At 61.8% G+C, this 23,520-nt stretch overlaps 1 protein-coding gene across 11 annotated transcripts in view; it reads left to right on the forward strand.

Annotated features, from left to right (window-relative positions):
- The window catches only part of CAMK2B (calcium/calmodulin dependent protein kinase II beta), a 52,842-nt gene that overhangs the window by 23,072 nt on the left and 6,250 nt on the right, over nucleotides 1-23,520 (forward strand). For 2 of the 11 annotated variants that reach the window (XM_081147941.1, XM_081147940.1), the window contains exons 5-20: nucleotides 2,247-2,312; nucleotides 7,211-7,283; nucleotides 9,978-10,080; nucleotides 10,163-10,246; nucleotides 10,772-10,866; nucleotides 10,950-11,072; nucleotides 11,184-11,267; nucleotides 12,143-12,185; nucleotides 13,023-13,097; nucleotides 17,663-17,700; nucleotides 17,796-17,867; nucleotides 19,056-19,100; nucleotides 20,607-20,655; nucleotides 21,748-21,861; nucleotides 22,102-22,182; nucleotides 22,934-23,047. In XM_081147941.1, coding sequence (XP_081004067.1) covers nucleotides 2,247-2,312; nucleotides 7,211-7,283; nucleotides 9,978-10,080; nucleotides 10,163-10,246; nucleotides 10,772-10,866; nucleotides 10,950-11,072; nucleotides 11,184-11,267; nucleotides 12,143-12,185; nucleotides 13,023-13,097; nucleotides 17,663-17,700; nucleotides 17,796-17,867; nucleotides 19,056-19,100; nucleotides 20,607-20,655; nucleotides 21,748-21,861; nucleotides 22,102-22,182; nucleotides 22,934-23,047 — 1,259 coding nt within the window. Of the gene's footprint in view, nucleotides 1-2,246; nucleotides 2,313-7,210; nucleotides 7,284-9,977; nucleotides 10,081-10,162; nucleotides 10,247-10,771; nucleotides 10,867-10,949; nucleotides 11,073-11,183; nucleotides 11,268-12,142; nucleotides 12,186-13,022; nucleotides 13,098-17,659; nucleotides 17,701-17,795; nucleotides 17,868-19,055; nucleotides 19,101-20,606; nucleotides 20,656-21,747; nucleotides 21,862-22,101; nucleotides 22,183-22,933; nucleotides 23,048-23,520 lie in introns of all 11 variants that reach the window. The other 9 variants (XM_081147938.1, XM_081147942.1, XM_081147943.1 and 6 more) reach the window with 9 other exon arrangements.

Raw genomic sequence — 23,520 nt, forward strand, 5'->3', positions numbered from 1 at the left:
CACAGCTGAACTGGGGCACCTGGCTGGCACGAGCATGCACATGCGTGTGTGAGAATGCATGTGTGTGGCTATGGTTGCATGTGTGCATTTGTGTATGTTGATGAGTGTGCACGTGTGGATGTCAGCATAGGTGAGTGACTGCATGAACGTGTGCACGTGTGATTTGAGAGGGTATATCTGTGTATGTGCGTGTACCTGGGTGCATGTGTGATCTGTGGGGTGTGTACATGTATGTGCGTGTGTGATGTGTGGGGTGTGTACATGTGTGTTGTGCAGTTTGTGGAGTGTGTGCACGTGTGGTTTGTGTGTGTATACATGTGCATGTGTGTGCTGACATGACCAGTGTGGTGCATACACGTCTGTGTTGTGTAGTTTGTGGAGTGTAGTATGCATACGTGTGGTTTGTGGGTCATGTACATGTATGTCTGTGATTTGTATGGTGTGTACATGTGTCGTGTGGTTTGTGGAGTGTGTATACATGTGTGTTTGTACATGTGTGGGGACTGAGTGAGAAGGCATCTGGGCCTCTGCCACCTCTCACTTCCTGCTGGAATTAGAAGTGGTGATCTCACCCCCTGCTCCCTGACAGCTCCCCTGAGCAGGGCTATATTTAGCTGTCTGTGAGTCACTGCCACTGGGGACACAGGGTGCTTGGGACATGGCTCAGGCAGGGGCCATAGGATTTGGGCAGCCCTGGGTGGCCTCCAGGCTGCCTCAGGGCCAGGAAAGCCCCACTGGGTGCTGTTGCCATGGTGACAAGGCATGGAGGGCGCTCTCTCCCTTAAAGGACAGCTGCCTCGGGCCATAGGGCATGGAGGCCTGAGAAGTCCTCAGCCCACTCAGGTTCCTCAGTCGAGAGAGGCTAGGGCTATCCCTGTGAGGGTTTGGCCACCTCTCAGTACTCATGTCCCACAAGACACCGCTTAGAGTCACCAGTCAGGTGTCCAGGGCTGCCAGGCCAAGGCTGTACCCTGAAACTCTGTCCCATGGCCCCTCAGAGGTGGCAGGCTCGCTGTCCCCCTTCCCAGGAAATGTAGAGGCCACCGAGCTGGAGGTGGCCTTGTCCAGAGACTCTGGTGGCTGACAGGTGGGTGTATGACTCAGGAGTAGTCAAGGGGAGGGGATGGTGTGTGTGTGCACGCTTGTACATGTGAATGCGTGCACTGTGTAAGTGCGTGCACAAGTGTGCATGTGTATATGTGTGTGCCCATGAGATTCTTGTTCCTTTTGGCCCACAAGGCAGGCAGGCATGGGGAGAGGCTCTGAGGGGGGCCAGCGAGAGGAAATTGGCTGGTGTTTCTGGGGGCTGAGGAGGCATCCTCTCCTCCGACCTCTGTGGCCCCCGAGGCTGTGGTGGTTCAGACCCTACTGAGGCCTCCTTAGAAATTAATGGGAACTGAAGTTCATATGCAGAGCCCAGAGCCCATGGGCAGCTGAGGAGGGTGCAGTGCAAGACAGAGTGAGGACACAAGAGGGAGGCTGTGGACCACCTCAGGGTGGGAAAGCTCTAGGCGGAGTTTCCCTGCAGGTGCAGAACTGGTGGGTTTGAGTGAGGGGCTGGGTAGACCCAGGGTGGCTCCTCCCTGCTTCCCTGTGCACGTGTCCCTCCCTGGACTCTGCTTTCTGCACCTTTTCTTCCACACCCATGTTTCCCAGCCTAGGGGACCCTGAACAGCCTGGACCCTTTCTGGCTTCCCAGAGGCCCTCTAGGCAGTGGCTCCTACCCAGGCGGCCCATCCTGACCGTAGGGACTGACACACAACTAGAGCGTCTGTGGACAGAGACCCCACTCTCCTCCTGGAGGTGGGACTTTGGGCACCTTGAGACCCTGCCCATAAAGGAGGCCAGACCCTCTGCTCTGTGTGTGGGGCAGGGGGCACATCTCTGGCCCTGGGGTGTTTGAGGAGGGGATTCGGACCTTCTCAGGCCTGTAGTTAGAATTTCAAGGCCGGAGCACCACGGCAGAGGCCTGGATCAAACGCCTGAGCTGCCCACTCTTCGGGCAGGTCACTGAGACAATCAACACTCAGTTCTCTGAGCTGAGCACCCCTGTCATGGAGGGGGTGCAAGGACAAAATGCTAAATGCACCGTCTTTGAATGAGTGCTCAGTAAGCCACCAGTCCTAGGTGACAGTGTCTGTGGGGCAGAGGTGCTGGGGCAGAGGGGGAGGAGATGGTAGAGACAATAATGGAGGGAACGGGGTGACGGGTCTCCAGAGTCTTGACTCCTGTGTGCTTTCCTGCAGGGTCACTGGTGGGGAGCTATTTGAGGACATTGTGGCGAGAGAGTACTACAGCGAGGCGGATGCCAGGTGGGTGTAGAGCCCTCACCCTGTCCCGCCCTGCCCGCCCCTCACTCAGCCCGTGCTTGTGGGCCAGATGCCACCCTGATCCATGACAGGAATGCCACTCCTGACAGTGTGTCTAAGCTTGGAGACAGCTGAGGGCAGCCACTCCCTACCTTGCCCTCCTGGTGCAAGGAGACGTGCCTTTAAAAAAAGAAAGAAGGCTGCCAGTGGCCCTCTTTAGGTGGAATTATGGATGCTTTTCCATTTTTTAGTCTTCTTTGTCTATTTTAAAACTTTTCTTTAATGAATATGTATTACTTTTCTAATCAAGGAAAGTGAATGTTATTTTTTAAAGTAGCTTTTTGTGACTTGGTTCTGCACCTACCTTGCCTGTTGGTGGCGGTCTGAGTCCCTGTGAGGAGGTTTGAAGGGGTGCTGGTGCCTCCCAGAGCTGGGCCGCTGGGGGAGGCCTGGGCTGGGGAGGGGAAGCCAGACCAGCGCAGGTGGAGGGGCACTGGCTGATTTTCTGAGGCTCCTCAAGGAAGGACTTGCATTTTGCAAACAGCCGGTGAGTGGCCTGTCCCTTTCGAGAGAGAAAACATGTTTTATTTCCTACTTACTAGGAAAGCAGGGAGTGGGGCACAGCCCCTCCTTCTGCTCCACCGCACTCCTATGGGCCTGTCCAGTGTGAGTGCCTGCCTGCTGGGAGGTCGGGACTCCAGGACCCAGGCCGTCCTCACATGTCCTGGAGCTCAGGGCTCCTGGGCGACAGGTGCAGGCCGGGCCAGGGTGGGAGAAGTAGGTCCCATGGGCCACCCCCAGGAGGGGTTTCATGGCCCCGGGTCAGCAGCTAGACTGAACTCTCGGAGGAGGAGGGGTGCCACCTGGATGTGGGAAGGCTGCTTACCTGGACCATCCAGCCCCAGCTCTGGGCACCACTGGGCCTGGCGCTCTCTGGGGCAGCAGTGCAAGGTCGGGGAGGGGACTCAGCCTGGAGCCCCCGGACAATCCAGCCAGCTGCTCATAGGGCCTTCCTCTAGAGCCCTGTGCCCGCCCACACCCTGGCCACACTACATTTCCAACCATGCCCACACCACACCCACTGTGACCACACCCCCTACCACGTCCCAAATACATCCCTCTCCTGCCACGCCCCACAGTGCTCCAACCATGCCTGACCCACATTCCAGTCACGCCTCACAGTCCAGTCACACCTCACGCCTCCAGACCCCTTGGCCTCAGAGCTCCTCCCTTGCTCACCTGTCCCTCCTTCCCGGGCTTTACCCTTTCACTCCTGGGGACCCCTCCTCTCTGTATTCTGCCCTCTCTAGTGATAGGGCTCCACTGACTTTTGGGGCCCGTTGGAACTGGCCCAGAGGAGGGGGGCTCTGTGCTGGGGCCCCTCCCACGATGCCTCGTTTCCTGTCACAGCCAGACCGTGAGGAGTGAGGAGGAAGGACACTCCTCTAGCTGTCCCCACAGGGAACACCCTCGGTGTCTCTTCTCCCGGGGGTCCTGGATCCTCCACTGTGTTGGAGGCCTGTGTACGACCATTGTGTTGGTGCTTTGCCTGGGTCAGGAGGGAGTCTGGGGGGTCACCACGGGCATTGTGGGGAGAATCCCATCCCAGGAGGGCTGCGTATCCCCTGGGAACCCCAGAGAAAGGACTCAGGGTTGTGCTGAGGCAGGAGCCCTAGCCAGGCCCAGGGCCGGGGCCCTTCCCTCACCAGTGACCCTCCAGGGCCTGCTGCTCCAAGCCCAGCAGCAGATGCGTCACCTCGTGTGGGCCCCAAGTGTGGGTCCCTGGAGGAGAAGCAGCCAGGTGGCAGCGGCTTTGCTGAACTGTTTTCCAACCCAGGAGGCTGGCGAGCCCTTTGAAGAGGAAACCAATTCTTCATTTCAGAGTTGGCAGGGAAACCGAGGGGTCTTTCATCACACCTGGAAAAGCAAAGTTCAGAATATTTACAACCCAGTTTTAAAAACCCTGAAAAGCAATATGGCTCGAGAGAGATGGCGACGGGCCGTGGGAGTGCGGAGGAGGGAAGGAGCCCAGAGCCCTGAGAACATGTCCAGGCCAGCTGGCACCTAGGGTGCTCCTTGGGAACGGTTCTGAACACGAAAGTGACTCTAGATTGTTCAGAATGTGGCAGACAGCCCCATGAGGAAGCAGGTGCGTGTGAATAAACCAGAGGAAGAAGGCAGCCAGACCTCGTGGCTGGCTGTGGCCAGGCGGCCTCACGTCCTCCGGCCGTAGTCTCAGCTCGGACACTAGGGTGAGAGCAAGGTGAGGAGGGTCCCAGGAGCAGTCCCCAGGGGTCCCCAGATTCGGGGCTGCCGGAATAGGCTGCTTTCCAGGCAGGTGGGCGCCCTGCACACCTGCAGGCTGCAGAGGTGACTCCCACGTTGGGGAGACCCTGGGAAGAGCCAGCCAGAGAAGGGTCAGCGCTGTCTTGTGGGCAGGATAGCCCACCGTGTTCTGTTGGGGAGCCTGGTTTGCTTGCCCAGTTCTTCGTAAGCTTGGGGAGCGAAGCCAGGGGAAGTCTGTGTGCTTCCTACACCGCGGCCATCAGGGTGGCCCCGACACGTCCTGCGCCGCCCAGTCCTGTGGTGCTCCGGAGAGGCGCAGACCCAGTGCCCGCTTGGCAGGAGCTCTGTGTCCCCAGGAGGGCACTTGGCAGCGGGCAGGGGCGAAGCCCACCCGTCCGCGTCGACCTCACAAGAGGTGCTGTGGCAGAGGGGCCCGTGGGGCCTGCCAGGCATAAGCTGAGGTCGCAGGTGAGAGGAGAGAAGGGAGCGTCCCTGCAGGTACCGCGGCCACAATCAGTGGAGGTGGATGCTGCCCGGACACCCACACGGGATCGAGTCCCCCATGACTGCCGGGGGGGCAGCGTGGGTTCTTCGAGGACACCTGACATGGAGACTCCGGAGGGCATCTGGAAGGCAGGGCCTTGGGGTGAAGACACAGGCCTGTTGCCCAGAGCTGAGACCAGCATTTGCAGTTGGAAAGGTCACTGCAGGGTGTGGAGAGTGGCTAGAGGCACAGGAACGGTAGCCAGGGCTGCGTAGGACTCTGGTCACGGGGAAAAGGGCCCTACAGGCAGCAGGGCTCACGGCCAGGCGCACAAACCACCGCTGACCCTGGGGCCGGGCCCGGTCGGGCATCAGTACAGGACCAGGCTGGTGCACCAGGAGTCCTGCAGGCCCAGTGTGGGGTGGTGCCCGCAGAGTCCCAGCAGGCGCTCCCCTAGTGGGCGCTGGGTCTGTGAGGGCCCCTGGGGGCTGCAAAAGCCCGTGTCTCCTGCCCTGAGCCCTGGATCAGCGGCCAAAACCTCCTTGGCAAGTACTAGGGGCTTTGCCCGGCCTTGGCCTCCTCCCAGCAGCCTGTGCTGCCCTCGAGAGCTGCTCAGATCTCACGGCTGAGCTCTGCCCACCCTAGACCAGCTTTCAAGCTGGGTCAGCCCTTGGGGTGTCTGCAGTAACAGGGCAGTGGGGGTGGGGGTGCTGCTGAGTGTGGGCTGGGGACACGGGACAGGACTGCGCTGGGCAGATGAGGGTGTGTGGGAGGGACGGGAGTAGGGAGGGAGAGCCAGGGCCGAGGTGGGGGGACGGCTATGGTTCCAGCCCAGGGCTGTGGGGGACTGTCTTCCACGAGGTTAACCCCAGCTTCGCCTGACCCACAGTTTCAGCAAATGCTATCTCTGGGGTTCTGGGATCTGGGTTCCACCATGGGCAGGGGCTCAGGTTTACTGCTCTGTGCGGTGACCGATGGTATCTAGATGTGGCCACAGCTGTGTGAAGAGAGGGCTGGTCCCTATCCTGTGCCTTGTTGGTTGTTAGGAAAACAAAGCCCACCCCTCCTCTGACCCTCGGTCACTGCACAGGGTCCAGCAGGGGCAGGAAGGGTCCTGGGGGAATCTTTCCATCCCCCCTTCACCCCATTCAGAGGGGCTGTGAGGGAGACCCCGGGCAGTGGGCTTCAGGTGGCCTATGGCCCTCCCGTCTCCCATAGCTGGCAAAGCCACAGGGTGGTCGGGGACCCCAAGGGGCCTGTGTCTGGCTCTGGGGGCTGCTGAAAACTGGACACTTGGGGGAGGCAGGCTCAGCCACAGGGTCTCCTGTGTGCAGGGTGGGGACATCGGCTCAGACGTGCAGAGCACTGTGAAGCACAGGTGTTGGTGGTGCCCAGAGCAGCCCAGAACTCTCCCTTGGGCCAGTCGTGCCCGGAAAGGTGGGGACTGCTCCCTGACCTGGAAGGGAGCCCCTGGCTTGGGCCCGGGGCAGTGTCTGGCTGCCCCTCCCAGGAGAGCAATGGAGCCCCAGGCTGCTATAGAGCTGAGCTGTCCAGTGCAGGGGTGGCAATGGTGGGGGCGGGGGGGTTCCAGTTTATTGGGATGAAGTGGCCCCTGCTCTGGCCCATGAGTGACTGGGGGCTGCAGCATCAGCACTGCCCACACCTGGGTGCCGCCTGCCCTCCCTCCTCTGCCCTTTCCCTTTCCCCCTCTGCCCTTTTCCTGCCTGGGTTCCTCCTGGACTGGCTTGCAGGGTGTGGGCCCCACCCTGGCCTTCCTCTCAGAGGGCCCAGCTCAGAGTCAGGATTGGCTAGCATGAGCCTGGGGAGGGGCCCTGGGCAGCCGGGATGTTTCCTCAGAGTGTCGCTAGATGGGCCTGGCAAAGGGGAGAGCGGGGTGGGGGTGGGGTTTGGCATAGGGGCCTGGCCAGGCCTGAGCTGACCTGGGGTGAGGGAGGCACCCCAGAGGCCCCTCCTGGACAGCGTCTCTGCTCCCATGTGGCAGGGAGACAGCGCCTTGATTCCCTGCCTCCCGTGGCCCCGCCAGGCTGGGACCTCACCCCCCCCAGTCCCACAGCCCCCGCTCCTGCATCTACACGGGCCACCGCACTAATGCACGTGCTGTCTGCCACAGTCACTGCATCCAGCAGATCCTGGAGGCGGTTCTCCACTGCCACCAGATGGGGGTCGTTCACAGGGACCTCAAGGTGAGTCCCTCTTGCCTTGCTCTGTGCCAGGGCTTTGTGGTCTGTACCTGCATGTCCTGTGAAAGGAGGCCTGAGGGGGCACCGTGAGCACCGGACATTGGTGCATGCGCACATGGAGGTGTATGCGTGTGTGCACGAGTGTGCATGTGTGTGTGTGCATGGAGGTGTCTGCACATGGCCTTCACAACACATCCAGGCTCCAGGACTGAGCGGGGACAGTTGTTAAAATTCAGACTATGAGCACATGTCCCCTCAGGGTCTCACTTTCTGGGCTCCAGTTGAGATGCAGACCTGGCAAGTGGGACACAGGTGATGTGCGTGCAGGTGAGGCTGATGCTGAAGGAGCAGAGGGTGAGAGGCCAGCTTCCAGGGTCTCTGCAAATGTCTAGCCTTTTAAAAAAATATATGTTTTTATTAATTTCAGAGAAAGGAAGGGAGAGGGAGAGAGAGAAACAGCAATGATGAGTCATTGGTCAGCTGCCTCCTGCACGCCCCCAACTGGGGATCGAGCCCTCACCCTTGACATGTGCCCTGACCAGGAATCGAACTGTGACCTCCTGGTTCCTGGGTTGATGCTCAGCCACTGAGCCACGCCAGCTGGGCAAACGTCCAGCCTTTTCCCAAAGTCTCTGTGGCCCTTAGCTCAGCAGCCCTGGGCAAAGTGCCTACAGATCTTTCAAAAGGTGTATCACCCCCAGGGCACAGGATGGTGGGAGGGCCTTAGGACGGAGAGCAGCTTCCCTTCCTCCCCCCTCCTCCCCCTCCTTTCTTTGACTCCAGTGTTCTCTAGGCTGTTGGGCCAGTTTCTTGTCTGGGGTGGGAGACCCCTGGGCTGTCATTCCTGCTGAGAGACTCACTGGTGGTTGAGACAAACTTTCCCTGGTGCTGGCACTGAATGGGTCACACCTTCCTTGGGCGTTGAGGTGTGTGTGTATGTGAGTTGATCTTTGTGGGATGCTCGGGACAGACCCTCTCCTGTGCTCGTCAGGTGTCCCTGCTCTCTGTGCCTGTCCCGATGGTCCCTGTGCTTGTCCTTTCACCTGTCTGCTTCATGTGCCTGCCCCACCCTCTGCACTGTGTCTTGTCTGAATGGGCCTCACCTGGGGGCCGCTGAGAGGAGAGGCCATGGGGGAGTGGGCAGCGGTCCCCACCTTGTGCATGGACCCCACTATTCATAGCTGGCTTGGAGGCCAAGGCAGAGAGATGGAGACAGGCTCTCACCCAGGCCACGAGTGACCTGGGGACACACCGAGTCCTTGCCGAAAAAAGGGAAAAGTTGGGCAGGATCTCCTGCTGGGTGTGGGGAAGTAGCCTGTCCCAGCTCCAGAGGGGACCCTGTCCTGAGCCCCCAGGAACAGCACTGTGGTGGGTTTGCTCTGACTGAGGCAAGAGTGTGGGGCCTGTGGAGAGGTTGTCACCATTTGGGGCTGCAGGGGAGGGCGTGCTCTTCCTGGAGGGGGCACTGTGTGATCCGTAGATTCAGGTCCAGCCCCAGCTGCAGTCCTGCCCTGTTTCAGACATCTTGACGTGGTGCCCAGGAGGTTGGGATCCACAAAGTTTGGTTGTGGCGTTGGTCTTTCTTTTTTTTTCCTTTTTTTAAAAAGTTTTTATTGATTTTTAGAGAGAGAGGAAGGGAGAGAAACATCAATCGGCTGCCTCCTTCACGCCCCCTACTGGGGATCGAGCCCGCAACCCTGGCATGTGCCCCTGACTCGGAATCAAATTGGTGACCTCTTGGTTCCTGGGTCGATGCTCAACCATTGAGCCACACTGGTCGGGCATGCTGGCCTTTCTTGGTGGCACTAAAGTGTGTTGACATAAGAATGTCCAAACTTGTAATGAATTTATAGGAGTTTATTTGAGCCAAACCAAGGACATTGCCGGGGGCCGATCTCAGGTGCTCCTGAGAACAGCCTTCCCACCCCTTCTTTCAGAATGAAGAGGAGACCGGGGGAAGGTTCCGTGGAGGGGGGAGAGGGCAAGGCGGGGACTGGGTTACAGGACTGGTGACAAGATTATTTTCTCTCCTGAGGGTGGCTCCACTTGTTATCCTAGATGCACAGAAACAACGGACAGGGCTTGCTCAAGGCAAAGACAAGCCTTTTACTAAAGAAGTTAGAGGCCTGGGTCCTGACCACTGCCATGACCTGCCCAGTTGGGGATATATGGTCAGATCAGCCTGTGGAGCTACTTTCCACAGAACCCCTGTTTTTAGTCCCCAAGTGGCAGTGTGGTCCCAGGGGCTTGCCTGTAGGAAGGGACCCTGGCAGTCAGGAACGAGGGTCCAGCAGCTGAGAGCTCTGAGCACTGAATGATGAACCGTGGGTGTGGCGGGCGGACGTCCTGCACTGCCTGGGCTTCAGGGCCCTTGGTCATTCCTCCTTGCAGTGCCTTAGCCCCCAGCAGGCAGCCGGACATGGGTGGGGAGGGAAGCCTCCTGCAAATGGGCCACCAGGGCTCATAGGGTCTGAAGGGTCCCCTCGCACTTTGGGAGCCAGCTTTTCTATGCCAGGCTGCTGTCCCTGTGCCCAGGGGCTGGGCTGTGGGGTGCAGGCCGAGGGGCCCAGAAGTGTCAGCAGTGCCTAGAGACACCCACATGGCAGGGTCAGACCTGTGTCCCTACCTGCAGACTGATGCCACCTCTGTTTTGTCCCCCTCTGGGATCCCTGGGCGTAAACCACACGGCCTCTGCAGCCAGAGAACCTGCTCCTGGCCAGCAAGTGCAAGGGGGCCGCAGTGAAGCTCGCAGACTTTGGCCTGGCTATCGAGGTGCAGGGGGACCAGCAGGCATGGTTTGGTGAGCACCCTGGCTGGTGGAAGGGGCAGGGAGAGGGGTCAGCTGCCCCCAAGCCCTCACACCACCCATCCCCTCTCACTAGGGTTCGCTGGCACGCCGGGCTACCTGTCTCCAGAGGTCCTGCGCAAGGAAGCCTACGGCAAGCCAGTGGATATCTGGGCATGCGGTAAGGCCAGAACGGGGCAGGTGGGGCGGCGGTGGAGAGAACATACGAGGCTCCCCTGGGGCTGCCCCAGCCAGGAACCCCTCCCATCCCGACTAGACCTGTGACCCTGGCTGTTGCTGAGCTTGCCACCCCATGCCCCCTGCATTCAGCAGCCACAGGTGCTGGGGGCGGGGACTGTGCAGACCACCCTGTGAAGCAGGGTGAGGGTGGGGCAGAGGTGACAGGCTGTGGATCATGTTCTGCCAATGTGAGGGTCTCCAGATAATGATACTCGCTGATACTGGCTCCTCCGGTTAGGGGAGCTCAGGACCCCGGTGCCTTCCTAGGGCTCCCTGGCTTAAGGCAGGAACCCCATCTTAGTGGAACTGAGGGTTCCATAGTTGTTGAGCTGGGCATCTGACCCCTGCCGGCCACACACTTGACACCTCCTGGTGGTGCCCACCTGCTGGCACTAGTCTCCGTGGGGTGCTGGTACGGGGTGGGGCTGGGCGTGGGCAGCGACGTGAGCCCCTGCCTCCCTCCCAGGGGTGATCCTGTACATCCTGCTGGTGGGCTACCCCCCCTTCTGGGATGAAGACCAGCACAAGCTGTACCAGCAGATCAAGGCTGGCGCCTATGACGTGAGTGCCCGCCCTCCCGCCCTCCGAGGCGCCGGCTCCTGCCTGGGGGGCCTCAGACCCCCGAGCACTGTTTCCTCTTCCAGTTCCCGTCCCCTGAGTGGGACACAGTCACACCCGAAGCCAAAAACCTCATCAACCAGATGCTGACCATCAACCCTGCCAAGCGCATCACTGCGCATGAGGCGCTGAAGCATCCGTGGGTCTGCGTAAGTGGCCTCAGCGTTGGGCCACCCTGGGCGGGTTGACCCTGGGGTCCTGCCCTTGGACCCGACGGGCTCTCTGCTGCCCTGAGCCTCTCCCTGACCCTTTCCCCACAGCAACGCTCCACGGTGGCCTCCATGATGCACAGGCAGGAGACGGTGGAGTGCCTGAAAAAGTTCAATGCCCGAAGGAAGCTCAAGGTGAGACTGGGCGCCGTCCTGGCCAAGCACCCGTGAAGGCACCTGTCCCCTCGAGGGCCCCACACTGGGATCGGGAGGCTCTGAGGGTCCCGGCCCCTCAAGACAGTCTGCCTGTCAGCAGACCACACGTGTCAGGTGGACTCAGTGCCTCCATGGTAACAACGCCAAGGTGCCCAGACGAGGGCCTGGCCCCCAGGTGCATAGCTGGCCCCTCCTCACCTCTCACGCCACCCCTGAGGTGCTCCTGGGCTGCACACCGGGGCCCTCCGCGCGGCTCTCCTGGTGTGTGTGAGTCACCAAGCTTCCTGCCCAGGCCAGTGTGGTGAGGACACAGCCCTAGTGCTTGGGCGGGTGGGGGGACAGGAGGGAGGTGGCCCTGGCCTGCTCTCCTGGAAAGCTGCTGCACGCAGAGGGGGTGCCCAGCGTGGCTGAGCACATGTGGATGTGCCTGTCAGGGAAAGGTGGACCTCAGAGGACCCCTGGGAGTCTTGAAGCACTTTTTAAGCTGTGGTCAGTGGGCAGTTTTGGGCCCAGGGTGCATCACTCACCCAAGGATATTTTTTTCCATTGGTTTTTAGAGAGGGGGGCGGGGAGAGAGCAACATCAATTGGTTACCTCCCTCACTCACCTGACCCAGTCCGGGGATCGAACCTGCAATGCAGTTACATGCCCTTGACCAGGAATTGAACATGTGACCCTTTGGTGCTTGGGCGAGGCTCTAGCCACTGAGCAACACAGCACAGGGCTGTGTCACTGTTTTAATTCTGGAAGCGGGTGGCAGCAGGTGAGTCCTGCCGGATACCCCCAGGCTGAGGCCCGGAGGGGGGTTCCTGGCCAGCAGATGGCCCTGGCCTCAGCGGTGTCTCTCTCCCTAGGGAGCCATCCTCACCACCATGCTGGCCACCCGGAATTTCTCAGGTAAGAACAGCCTTCTCCAGGAAGGCTCAGAATGACCCACCACTGGCCACCTGCCCTCCTGCCCCGGAACCCCTCCTCTGCTGTTGGCCTGCCCTTTGCCCTCTGCCCTCTGAGATCCTTCAAGGGCAACACTGCAGGTCCACCCACCTGCCCGGCGCCAGGAGGCCCCCCAGCACACGCCCTACCCCTTCGTTGTGGGTCTCTGTGTCCCCGCCTGACACCCCAGCTCCGTGTGTCTGTCCAGGCGTAGGTCGGCACCTCTGTGGCCTGTCGTTGTCCTGAAACTTCTGAGCACCGTCTTGTGTGTGGGAGGTGAGAGGAGGGTCTGGGGCCTCTCTGCTGAGCTCTGGACATTCTGGTGGCCACCTGCCCGGGTCACTGGAGGTGGGCAGGGCTGGGGGCGTGCGGCTGCTGGGCGGGGGGTGTCTGGGACCCCAAGGCCAAGGGCCTCAGCAGGCCCATCAGGGACAGCGTCACCCTGTCCTGTGGCTTGTGTGTGTGGGAGTCTGTGGTCCGTCCTGTTTGTTGCATCCGGCTCCCTCCTGTGACTTTGCTGTGGACGGGGCTGTGGGCGGGCACCCTGTCACACTGGGACCGATGGGGCGCGTCCTGCCCACACCTCGAAGCCGGTGGGTTCTCTAAGGAGAAGGGAAGCAGATGCTTCCGACGGTCAGTGGTCTGCACCTTGTGTCCACCGTCCTGTGAAAGGGGCTCTGGAGCACTGACCCCCAAGCCTGGGCTCTAATCATCTTCTGCTTCCTTTGTCTCTTCTCTCCCTCACCTCGCCCGCCCCTCGTCTGTGTCCGCCCCCCCTCATCTCTAACCCGGTGCTAACAGTGGGCAGACAGACCACCGCTCCAGCCACAATGTCCACCGCGGCCTCCGGCACCACCATGGGGCTGGTGGAACAAGGTAGATGCTTTGGACCTGAGTCCCGCAGTCGGCATGCAGCTCCCCTGGCTGCGCGCAGCCGCCTCGAGGCCCGGGAGCCCCGCTCCCGCCGTGGACACCTCCCGCAGAGCCCCAGCCGCCTTAGGCCCCCCCATCAAAGGAGGGACAGGCTAGGCGGTCCCTAAGCAGTGCCCCATGTGCATTTAACTGAACCCCCCAGCCCTGACCCCTAAGTCTGGGGATCGGGAGACCCCTTTGGCCAGAGCTCTTTGCTTCTGAAGCTCTGTCCCACTTGTCCACCCCATTGTCCACCCGACCTTGTTCAGATGACCTTGGCCACCCACAGGAAGACTCGGGGCTGCTACTGCGGGTCCGAGTCCTGACTGGGGGTCCTCAGGAGAAGGGCACAGAAGCAGAGACCCTGCCCCTGAGAATCTGCTGGTCACCTCGTCCACCCGGCCTAATCTGTACCCCCCCCCCCCCGACTGGCCCCCGCTGCTCACATGCGGCCGGTGGTCTGTGCTGAGTCTTAGACGAGCTCGACACAGGCACGTGCATGTCAGCCCTGTAAGTCCCAGGCGAGGGGTCTTCGGCCACCCTGAGAATGACTTTGAAGCCCTCCTCTTGTTTCTGTTCTGTTCTTTAAAATATGTTTTTATTGATTTTCAGGGAGAGAGGAAGGGAGAGGGGGAGAGAGATAGAAACACTCACGAGAGAAACGTTGACCGGCTGCCTCCTGCGCGCCCCCTACTGGGGATCAAGCCCGAAACCTGGGCACGTGCCCTGACCAGGAATCAAACCTGTGATTCCTTGGTTTCTGGGTCCACGCTCAACCACTGAGCCACAGCGGCCAGGCTCCTCTTGATTCTTTCTACAAGGACCCTCTCCCCTCGTCCCAAACCCGTGAGGGGGGACACTGGTTCTGCCAGCCAGCTCCTGCCCACCTGGGACCTTGGCCTGACCCTGTGAGGGCTGCCAGACCTCAAGTCCTCCTCGAGGGCCCACAGCCCCAGCACTTGCTGAGGGAGGTGCAAGCTTAGGGTGGGCTTAGGGTGGGGCTGCAGCTGAGGGCTCACCCTGGTGCTCCCAGGGCTGCAGCCCAGGCAAAACCCCAGTCTTCTCCCGGGCCCGGGCCCTTCCTTTCCTGCACACTCACCCCACTCCATCCCTGACCCCACAGACTGGGCAGCCCCACCTGCCCAAAAGAGGGCCCAGCAATCCAGCCACCTCCTTCTGGGGCATTAGTGCAGGACCAGCCTCGGGGAGGAGGGTCTGTGCTCAAGCCCTGTGGACATGTCAGCAGGCGGTCCCAGAGGGCTGTCCTGAGTTGCTTCATTTTCTGAAGCACCTGAATGGGGGGTAGGGGGCAGGAGAAACATGAGGCCAGAGGCTCCCAGCGAGGCCCTGCCTCCCGGCACAGGGAGTGAGGCGGGTGCCTGAGCTGCTCCCTGCCCGTAATGCCGCCTGCCTGCATGAGGCCGCGTGCATGTGCAGCTCCAACCCGGGCGCCGAGGCAGCCTGTCCTGGGGGGTGGTCAGTGCATGTGGACAGAGCCCAGCATGGCTGTCCCCAGGTGACCAGCTACAGGACAAGGCAGAGGCTGGCCCTGTGGGCTGAGGGGCTTCCCTGATAGGTTGGCCCACCTCGATGCCGCACTGAACCCAGCAGACACGGTGGGGGGGCGGGGTCTCAGTTCCGAGGCCCTTGCTTCTCTGTGGGTGACGTGGCACCCTTGGACAGCAGAACACTGGGTGTCTTTGTAGAGATGTTGCCGTTTTTTGAAGCCCTGGTCAGGTCCCACATGGCCTTCACCGGGAGAGACCGAGACTTGCTGTGGTGGCAGCGATGGCCTGGCCTGGGACCTCAGGTGGAATGGGTGGGACAGAGGGTCTGTGCTTGTCTCCAGGGGCCTGGGATGTGTGTGCCTGCTCAGTCTCCGTTGGCTGCTGCCAGGTGGTTTGACTGCTGGTGTTGACGGGACTCAGGACAGACGAGAATTTCCAGGAAACACAGCGGCCAGGAGCTATGCTCAGACATGCACTGGGCTGGCTGAAGGGGAATTGAGTAAAAGGAAGGGTGTTTGCTTGGAGCCCAGGCCAGGGCACTGGCCACCTGTGTCTCCAAAGGGGTACCGGGTCTTGAGTAGCACGGTCTGGAACACAGGTTTGATAGAATCAGGGACTGAGTGGGACCCTCTTAAGCTAACCCTAACCCTAACCCTAACCCTAACCCTAACCCTAACCCTAACCCTAAGCCAGGACTGTCCCAGGGTCTCCACCCTCCTCTGCCTGAAGCCTGACCCAGGGGCCCGTTTCCTACCCAAAGGGAAGACTGGGCTGAACAAACCCTATCTCTGCCCAACCAGCACAGGCCTGCACTGCTTCTAACTCAGAGCCTGCTGGGAATGCCACTGGCCAAGGCTGCGAACCCACCGGTCTTAAATTGGAGGGTGGGGGCCAGCTTGCTCAGCTCCTAGGACCAAGATGGGCTGGATGCATCTCCTCCAGGCTCAGCAGGCTGTATCCGGCCAGCTAGTCAGCAGCCCGGACAGGGGTCCTTGGGCTCCATGCCCTTAGACAACTTCCACTTGAGAGGAGGTGGGGCTCTCCCTGTCCCTGGAGCTGGAGACAAGAGCGGGCAATTGAGGGGCTGTGCTCACCAGGACGAGACTGCTGGCTGGGGAGACCCAAGTTGGTGTTTGCAGGGCTGTCCTGTTCCTCCGTCGAGTGACGGTGGCAAATTCTAGCTGCTACCAGGAGAGATTTTCATGTGGCCCCAGCAATTTCTGGTTCTCAGGTGCCTGAGGGCAGGGCCGCCAGGGAATCTGTCAGGGTCCTGAGTCGGCTGCCCAGGCCTTGCCTTTGGAGGGTCTGGGGGATGAGGAAAGGGTGGCCTGGGGTCCTCACTCACTGGGACCCTGCAACGCTTCTCACAGAGTGAGGCAAACCGGAGTCAGGCTGCTGGTTCAACTCTGACCTGTGGATCCTGGGAGGGGAGCTTTTGAGAGAATGGACAGGTCCCTGGGGGGGGCAGGAAGCCACGTCAGTGCGGCCGCTCGTACTGCCCCGTGGGGCCTCTGACCAAGTACAGCCACCCATGTCCCCATGCGGAGTCCCGAGGGCGGTGATGCGGTCCTGGACCCAGAGGACGGAGGTCAGTAGGCAGCCTGGTGGCCCTGGCCCTGGCCTGGTCACTGCACTGGGGTGCTGACCATGCTTCCCACAGGAGCAGCATCAGGACCTCCTCGGAGGGCTCCCTGAGCAGATGCCCAGCTGCCCCAAGTTTCTGCCTCAAGGGATCTGGGGGCATCCAGGTGATGCTAATGCTGCTGGCAGGGGGACCTCACACACTCGGGGTCTAAGTGCCTGTCTGTCTGCTGTGCCGGGCAAGGCAGCCTCCTCCAGGGATGCTCCCAGCAGAAAAGTGTGGCTCCCAGGCCCTCTGTGGCCACCTGTCCCTGTGAGCAGGCAGACCCCCCTTCAGGACCCCTCTTCAGGGTGGGCCAGCCAGAGCCTGTGGAGCGGGCCCAGGGCCCAGGGTGAGGGACTCTGCTGCTTTTCTAACCCGCACCCGCCGGCCGTGCTGGGCACTGCTTGTCTGGCAGGGGCAGGGTGGGCAGGATGCGCTGTGGGTCCCGGACACAGGCTTGTTCGCTGCCTGAACTGACACAACCTTGTTTTCTCTCTCCCCTCCTCCTGCCCTCCCCTCCCCTCCCCACCTTTTTTGTAAGGTAAGCTGACTTTTCTTTGCAGTTCTGTAATTAAAATGAGCCTCTGTGAAGGGTGCAGGTGTTGGGGGCTGAGGAACGTGGGGGTGAGAGGCAGGCAGGCGGGTACAGGGGCGGGGGCAGGCCAGGCCGCCCTGACCTCTGTGTGGGCGTGGGGGCAAGCAGCTGACCACCGGGCCTGGGTGTGGGAGGGGTGGTGGCAGCCTGGGATGCAGGTGGCTCTTTGACCCTCTCCCACTCCTGTCATCCTGCTGACCCCACTCAGAGTCCAGGATCCCGGGTAGGTGGGCACAGAGGCCAGCATGGCCCTAGCCAGCTGCCAGAGCAAGGCTAAGAAGTAGCCCCAAAGGGAGAGGCTGCCTCTCGGGGCTCTGGCTGTGGGGGCAGAGCTCTGAGTTCTGTCCTCCAAGGGAGGGGGCCAGGAGGCCGAGGGCAGGCAGGCACTTGGGGTTGGGACAAGCCTCACTCTGTGAGTAGCCAGCTGCAGCCCACCCACCCCTGCCGAGAACATGCAGTTATGAGGGATGCCCACCACCCAACCTGGCGCCCATCCTGTGTTCTCACCTGGGGGGCTCCTGGCCTTCCTCCTCACAGAGACTGCCTGCTGCCCAGAAGCCAAGGGTCCCAAGTGGGAGGAGAAATCTTGGTGTCCTCCAGTAGAAGGGCCTGTTCTGGGGATGAGGGAACACCCCCAGGTCCCCTCCAGCATAGCCACCCCTGCCTCAGGGCCTGGCCACCCCCTTACTTACTCTTGGGGAGCTTGGTGCCTTGCAGGTCCCCAAGGTGACCGAGCACCAGGGGAGGGGCTGCAGTGGGGTGGCCCCTCCCTCATGACACCTATTTCCTCCCGATACAGCAGCCAAGAGTATGCTCAACAAGAAGGCAGACGGAGTGAAGGTGAGGCCCCAAGCCCTGGCCCTGCCAGGGCAGACCCCAGGAAGGGGGTGGCCACCATTCTCCCCCTAATGCTCCTCTCTGTCTCCCCCCTGCAGCCCCAGACGAATAGCACCAAGAACAGTTCAGCTGCCACCAGCCCCAAGGGGACACTTCCTCCGGCTGCCCTGGTACTGAGCCCCTCAGCTGCCGACTTCCTAGCCCTCCCGCACCCCAGCTGTCAGGAGGCCTGGGGTGACGGTGGGGTCCAGCTCCCAGCCTGTCTTTGACGGATGATGCTTGGTCCCTCCAGCCCCCGCTGCCCCTTGGGGGTGGGATGAGGACCCACCCTACTGAGGCTCCCAAGGCTGTGCTGAAAGTCCCGCTCAGCAGCAGGGCATAGGTCGGCCTCCTGCCTCACTGACTGGTGGGTCAGTGGTGAGGGACCTTCAGGGGACCAGTGAGGCCAAGACACAGACCCAGGGTGCTGCCCTTGTTCCTCTGCCTTCAACAGGCCCAGAGCCCAGGCCGGGCTGCAGGGAGACAGCCACAGCGGGGACCCCTGCCCCAGCCCCTCAGGTGCTGCTCAGATGCACTGTGAGGTTGCTTTGCTGTCTCCAGGAAGAAGGGTGGGCTGGTCTTAGCTTCTGAGCCCAGTGGTCTGGAGGGAGGCCAAGGCCCTTTGGTGGTTTCCCAAAGTCCTACCCTGCACACCCGAGGTGGGCTTGGGACACACACCTACGTGACTGTGCTGGCCTGTGGCTGCCCAGAGGGAGGGGCGGGGCAGGCAAACATGAGGTCAGAGGGACCCTTGGCTCTGGACCTCACCTGGGGGGGGTCTTATCCAGGGGAACCCCACAGCTGGTGGTCAGGGTTGTGGCCTGTGTGGAGGTTGGGTTTGCTGGTCCACAGGCTCTCAGTGGCTTCCCGGCCCCGGCCCTGCTACCGGGAGCCCACCTGACTGTCCTCGGGAAGGCTGGGTTTGCCAAATGGCCGTCCAGGGCGGGTGCGGGTGGCCAGGACCCAGGAGTGGAGAGTCCCATGTGCGGCCGCACAGCCAGCCCCACCTTGGACAATCCATCCCATGTGCCATCGCATCCCCATGCCATCTTCCAGCCTGGGCTCCCTGTGCCCACCCCTTCTGCAGCCTGGGCCCCTCTGCAGCCTCTCACCTGCGCCCTGGGCCCTGAGCTCTTCATCACCTCATGGCCTGGGCATCTTGCCTGTTGCATACAGCCAGCCTGTCCCAGGGCCTTCTCGCAGCTGCTCCCCCACCAGGCATCTCCCCTCCACCCGCTGCCTGCCTCTCCCAGGCTCTGCTGGGCGCCCCGGCCCTCTTCTCACCTTCCCCCTCCCTTCCTCTGTGCTTCCTTCTGTAGGAGCCTCAAACCACCGTCATTCATAACCCTGTGGACGGGATCAAGGTACTGCACCGCCCTCACCCTCCGAGGAGCTTCTGCGGGGGCAGGAGGCAGACCCCTGGCCCCGGAGAAGGTCTGGGCATTGACCCTGTGGGGGCAGGCATCCCCCAACCTCTCCCAAGGCAGGATGGAGCCCCACCAGCCCACGGGGTGCTCCTGCCAGGAAGGCCCCAGGTGTTGGCCCCTTGGAGGCCTCGTTACACCCAGCCCACTGGGGACACCGGGGCCAGGGCTCCCTGATTTCAGAGCAAGGGCCACTTCTTAGGACCCTCCTGGCTGCCGTCGGCCCTGTCCACTCTGCTCTGACAGAGGCCTGGCCCAGCACCACCAGGAGCAGCTGAGTGCAGGACCCTGTTCCAAGGGTCCCTGGGAGAAGGGCTTTGGCAGGGGTGGGGAAGCAGCACAGACCTGTGACCTCGCCCATCCTCACCTCTGCTGCCCAGTGCTTCCTGCTGAGCTGACCTCTCCTCTGCTCCTCCTCTGCTCTGCATCTGCTCCCATCCCACTGGCATCTCTCTGGGGCCAGGGATAGGGCTGGCCCTCTGGGGTGATGGGTGGGATGGGCAGGTGGCCCAACTGCTTCTAGGACCAGCACGCCCTACTGAAACCCAGGCCTGCAGTCAGACTCCCCCTGAGCCGTGGGCTCCTCAGAGGGCCCCCACACCTGCAGCCATGGGCTGGGGCCAGGGGGCCATGGCCACTGTCTCTCGGCTGCCCCAGACAAACAGTGCTATGAAGGGCCTGGGCATCCTCCCACCTCACAACCAGGGAGGGTGTGCCCTGGTCCCTGGATCTGGGGTAAGGCTCCCATTTTTCTTGCAAGCAACCTCTAGACAACCTTTTGGGGCTGTGGCATGCGTCCTGATTCTATAACATGCAGACCTCTGTACTGGCCCAAGGCCCAGAGCAGTATGTTGTGTCCTGTCAGGGGGCCAGAGGGTGTCCCTCAGGGACCCTGTTAAGATACTCTTTCTGAGGAGCAGGCAGGCTTCCTGGGAGCTTGGTGACAGGTGGATGGCACCTGCTTTTTTATCTGAAGGGCAGCAAGCCGTGAGTGGGGTGGGAGGTGCTGGGTTGCGTCTGGGCGCTAGGCCACTGGAGAGGTGGGACCAGGTCTGGCTGGACTTGGGGCTGGGGAGGGGCAGGCGGCCCTACTGGGGAAGGAGGTGTGGGTGCAGCCACACTCTGCCTGGGCTGCTGAGGTTCCGAGGGCTGCTGAGGCCTCCGGCCCATCTGGGGTACCTTCCTGCTTCCCTAGGAGCCTTGGAATAAAGCCTGGTGTCCTCTGGCGTGGGTTAGAGTCACCCAAGCACAGTCTTCCCACTGGGCATGTTTTGTTGGCCACGGGACGTGGGCAGCTGAACCCCAGGACCACATGGAGCTCTAGCTGCCTGTGGGTCTCTGGGGCCGGGGTCCTGTGTGGGCACTTCCCAAGCCCCTTATCACCAGGCCCCATGGGGCGGGCCGGGGCAGTCAGGTTCTGACCCGGTGCCTGCTGTGCCTCTCCAGGACTCACCCGACAGCACCCACACCACCATAGAAGATGAGGACACCAAAGGTACTGTGAGCCTGGCAGCCGCGGGCAAAGGGTGGGGTCGCGGGCGGGCAAACGGCTCTGTGCGCCCCCAGCGGCTGCGGGGCGAGGGGTGGGTTCATGGGCGGGCGGGGTTCCATGTCAGGTCTGTGACTTGGGGTGTCCCTGGGGCTGACCGCTCAGCGCAGTGACTCTCGCCAGCCTGAGCGCCGGGCTGCCCGACGTGTACAGGTATCCAGGCCGAGCCTGCTGGGCCGGGCGCCCTGACCGGTGAGGAAGCTACTGCCCTTCTCCCTCCGGCAGCGAAGAATGAGCTCATGGTTGAATGTGCTCACTTTCTTCTCTTAAAGTTCCTTAAAGTCATGGGACTGGCTGGCTGGCAGTTCAGTGGACGGGCAACCAGGGCCCTTTGCTGGGTCTGTGCATCTCCGTGGCCTCAGTGGGGGAGGGTGGGGATCTGGTGCAGGCCGCTGCCCCCGCTCATCACACACCAGTGCCCTCAGGGCTGCCCAGGGCATTACAGCCGGCCACTCTGCCATTTGGGGGCAACTGTCCCGAGCATCCCCACACCCCAGAGCAGAGTGAGCACGAGACTTTGACCAGGGAGACTGGATGTTTGTGTGGTTTCCCCAAACAGACTGAAACAGGCTGGAGCCATCAGCATGGAGGCCACCACCCCACCCCGGCCTCGTGGGGGCTTCAGATCCAGGCCTGCAGGAGGGTGGGGACAAGCACCAGCCTGGACAGCTTCTTCCCAAACCTGACCCTGACCCTGGTCTGGCTGGGAGAGGGTGGGAGATACCTGACTGGCCTGTGAAGCTGGGCCAGCACCCAGTGCACTGAAGGCCTCACATGCAGAGAAGCCCCAGGGGGCACATGCAGCCCTCCCACCCACGTGGTCCTGAGATGACCTCATACCTGCTGTGACTGGACAGCCCTGAACACCCGTGGGGGTGATGGAGCCCCCAGGCCCCACCATGTGGTCTTGGGGTGGCCACGAGCTGTGTCACTGGTTTCGGGGTTCTCCAGCTTAACCCCACCTCATCTTTCTCCTGCCCCCTTCTCTTCTGTGTTCCCCCTGCCTGCCTCCTGTTCACACCTTCTCTGTCCACCCAGCCCCCAGGGTCCTTGACATCCTGAGCTCGGTGAGGAGGGGCTCTGGGACCCGTGAAGCTGAGGGCCCCCTGCCCTGCCTGTCTCTGGCTCCCATTAGCCCCCTGTCTGCCCCATGTAAGTAGCCAGGCCCCTGCTGCTGCAGGGTCCCCTTGAAGGGCCTGCAGCCCCTCCCTAAGGGGATCCTCAAGAGCCAAGGGTGGCTGAGTCGTCCCCCCCCCCCCCCCGTGTGGGCCGTTTCCACTGGCTCACGCCTCACTTCAGTTTGGGGGTTACTTGCTCCTGAGACAGGCCCAGGGGCGGGAGACAGCAGCCTCCCTGTCCCCTTCTTATATGTCTACCCCCCCGTCTGCCCAGCCCCCAGGATCTCTGACATCCTGAGCTCCGGCAGGAGGGGCTCGGGGACTGTGGAAGCCGAGGGCCTCCTGCCTGCCCCGTGTAAGTAGTGTGGCTCTGCACTCCGCCAGGCATGGCCCAGTGTCTGGGCAGGGGCACCCTTGCTAAAGCTGCAGCCCAGCTCCCCCTTGGCTCCCCTCCCCCCTTCACACGCATGCTGCTGTCCAGCCCAGGCCCTGGCAGCCTCTGAGGCTGTTGGCCTGTCCCCTGCCTCCCTCGTCGCTGACTTCACGTGGGTCCCCCACACTGAGCACCCAGGCAGCGCTGAGGGAGCCCATGGACCAGGAGCTATTTCCAAAACCCCTGTCCGACCACAGGTGTGGGCTTAGAGGAACAGAGGGCCTGGCCCTCCTGCCCAGCGGGCTCCCCCACATGGCGCTGCCAGGCCCTCCGCACATCCTTCAGCCTCACCCTCTGTCACACCCTTACCCAGGCCCGTCACACACTCTGGCCTCCTGGGCCAAGTGCCCCTCCTTGGCCAGCACCCTTTGCTCAAAGCAGCTTTCCACCCCCATCCCCTTCTGCCCCCCACATCCCCCATGTCCTCCCTGTGACCCTCTCCATCCACCATGATTCCCAATGTCCCCCTATTTCCTCCACGACCCCTCCATCCCCTGCATGTTCCCCATGGCCCCCTGTTTCTCCTCCACCCCCCATAATCCCCTTTGTCTCCCCAAGTCCCTCATGACCACTTCTGTGCCCCCATCCCCGCTTGGCTGTCAGCCCACAGGTTTCCTCTCCTGCACCGTCCCCCCACTTGCCTCGTGTTCACGTCTGTTCTGTTCCACCTCAGCCCCCAGGATCTCTGACATCCTGAACACGGTGAGGAGGGGTTCAGGGACCCCAGAAGCCCAGGGCCCCCCACTCTGCCCGTCTCCAGCTCTCCCAGGTCCCCCACCCACCCCATGTAAGTAACACCTTGAGTGGCCCTGCTGCTGTTCCCTGGGGCTCTCAGGGTGTCAAGACCCAGGCTGCAGTGTGCTGCCCCCGCTCTGGGAAGGGCACAGCTGGGGAGCACAGAAAGGGGTACAGGGATTCCACACGAGGTGACTTTGGCTTCGGAAAACAGAGTTCGTGGCTAAAAACAGGGATGTGACATCTGTGTGTCAGAAAAGAACCTGAAAACGAGTTCAGGGTAATCCTGGCCGAGCCTCCCGTGCGGGTTCTCTACACGGCAGCGAGGTGCTTAGAAGCTAGAAGGACCCAGCCAGCGAGGGCGCCACTGGGGTCCTGTCTGGCATCCGTCTGTCTGGCCAGGGTCCAGGGTAGAAGGGCAGCTCCGGGTGGCGGTTCTCAGAGGCAAGGGGAGATCTGGCCCCTGCTGGGAGGGGCTGGAAGGGGTGGCAGCTGAGGCCTCTGGGGGCTGGGGTTGCCCCCCCC

Source organism: Miniopterus schreibersii (genome assembly GCF_964146895.1).
Source record: "Miniopterus schreibersii genome assembly, chromosome: 9".
Lineage (NCBI taxonomy): Eukaryota > Metazoa > Chordata > Mammalia > Chiroptera > Miniopteridae > Miniopterus > Miniopterus schreibersii.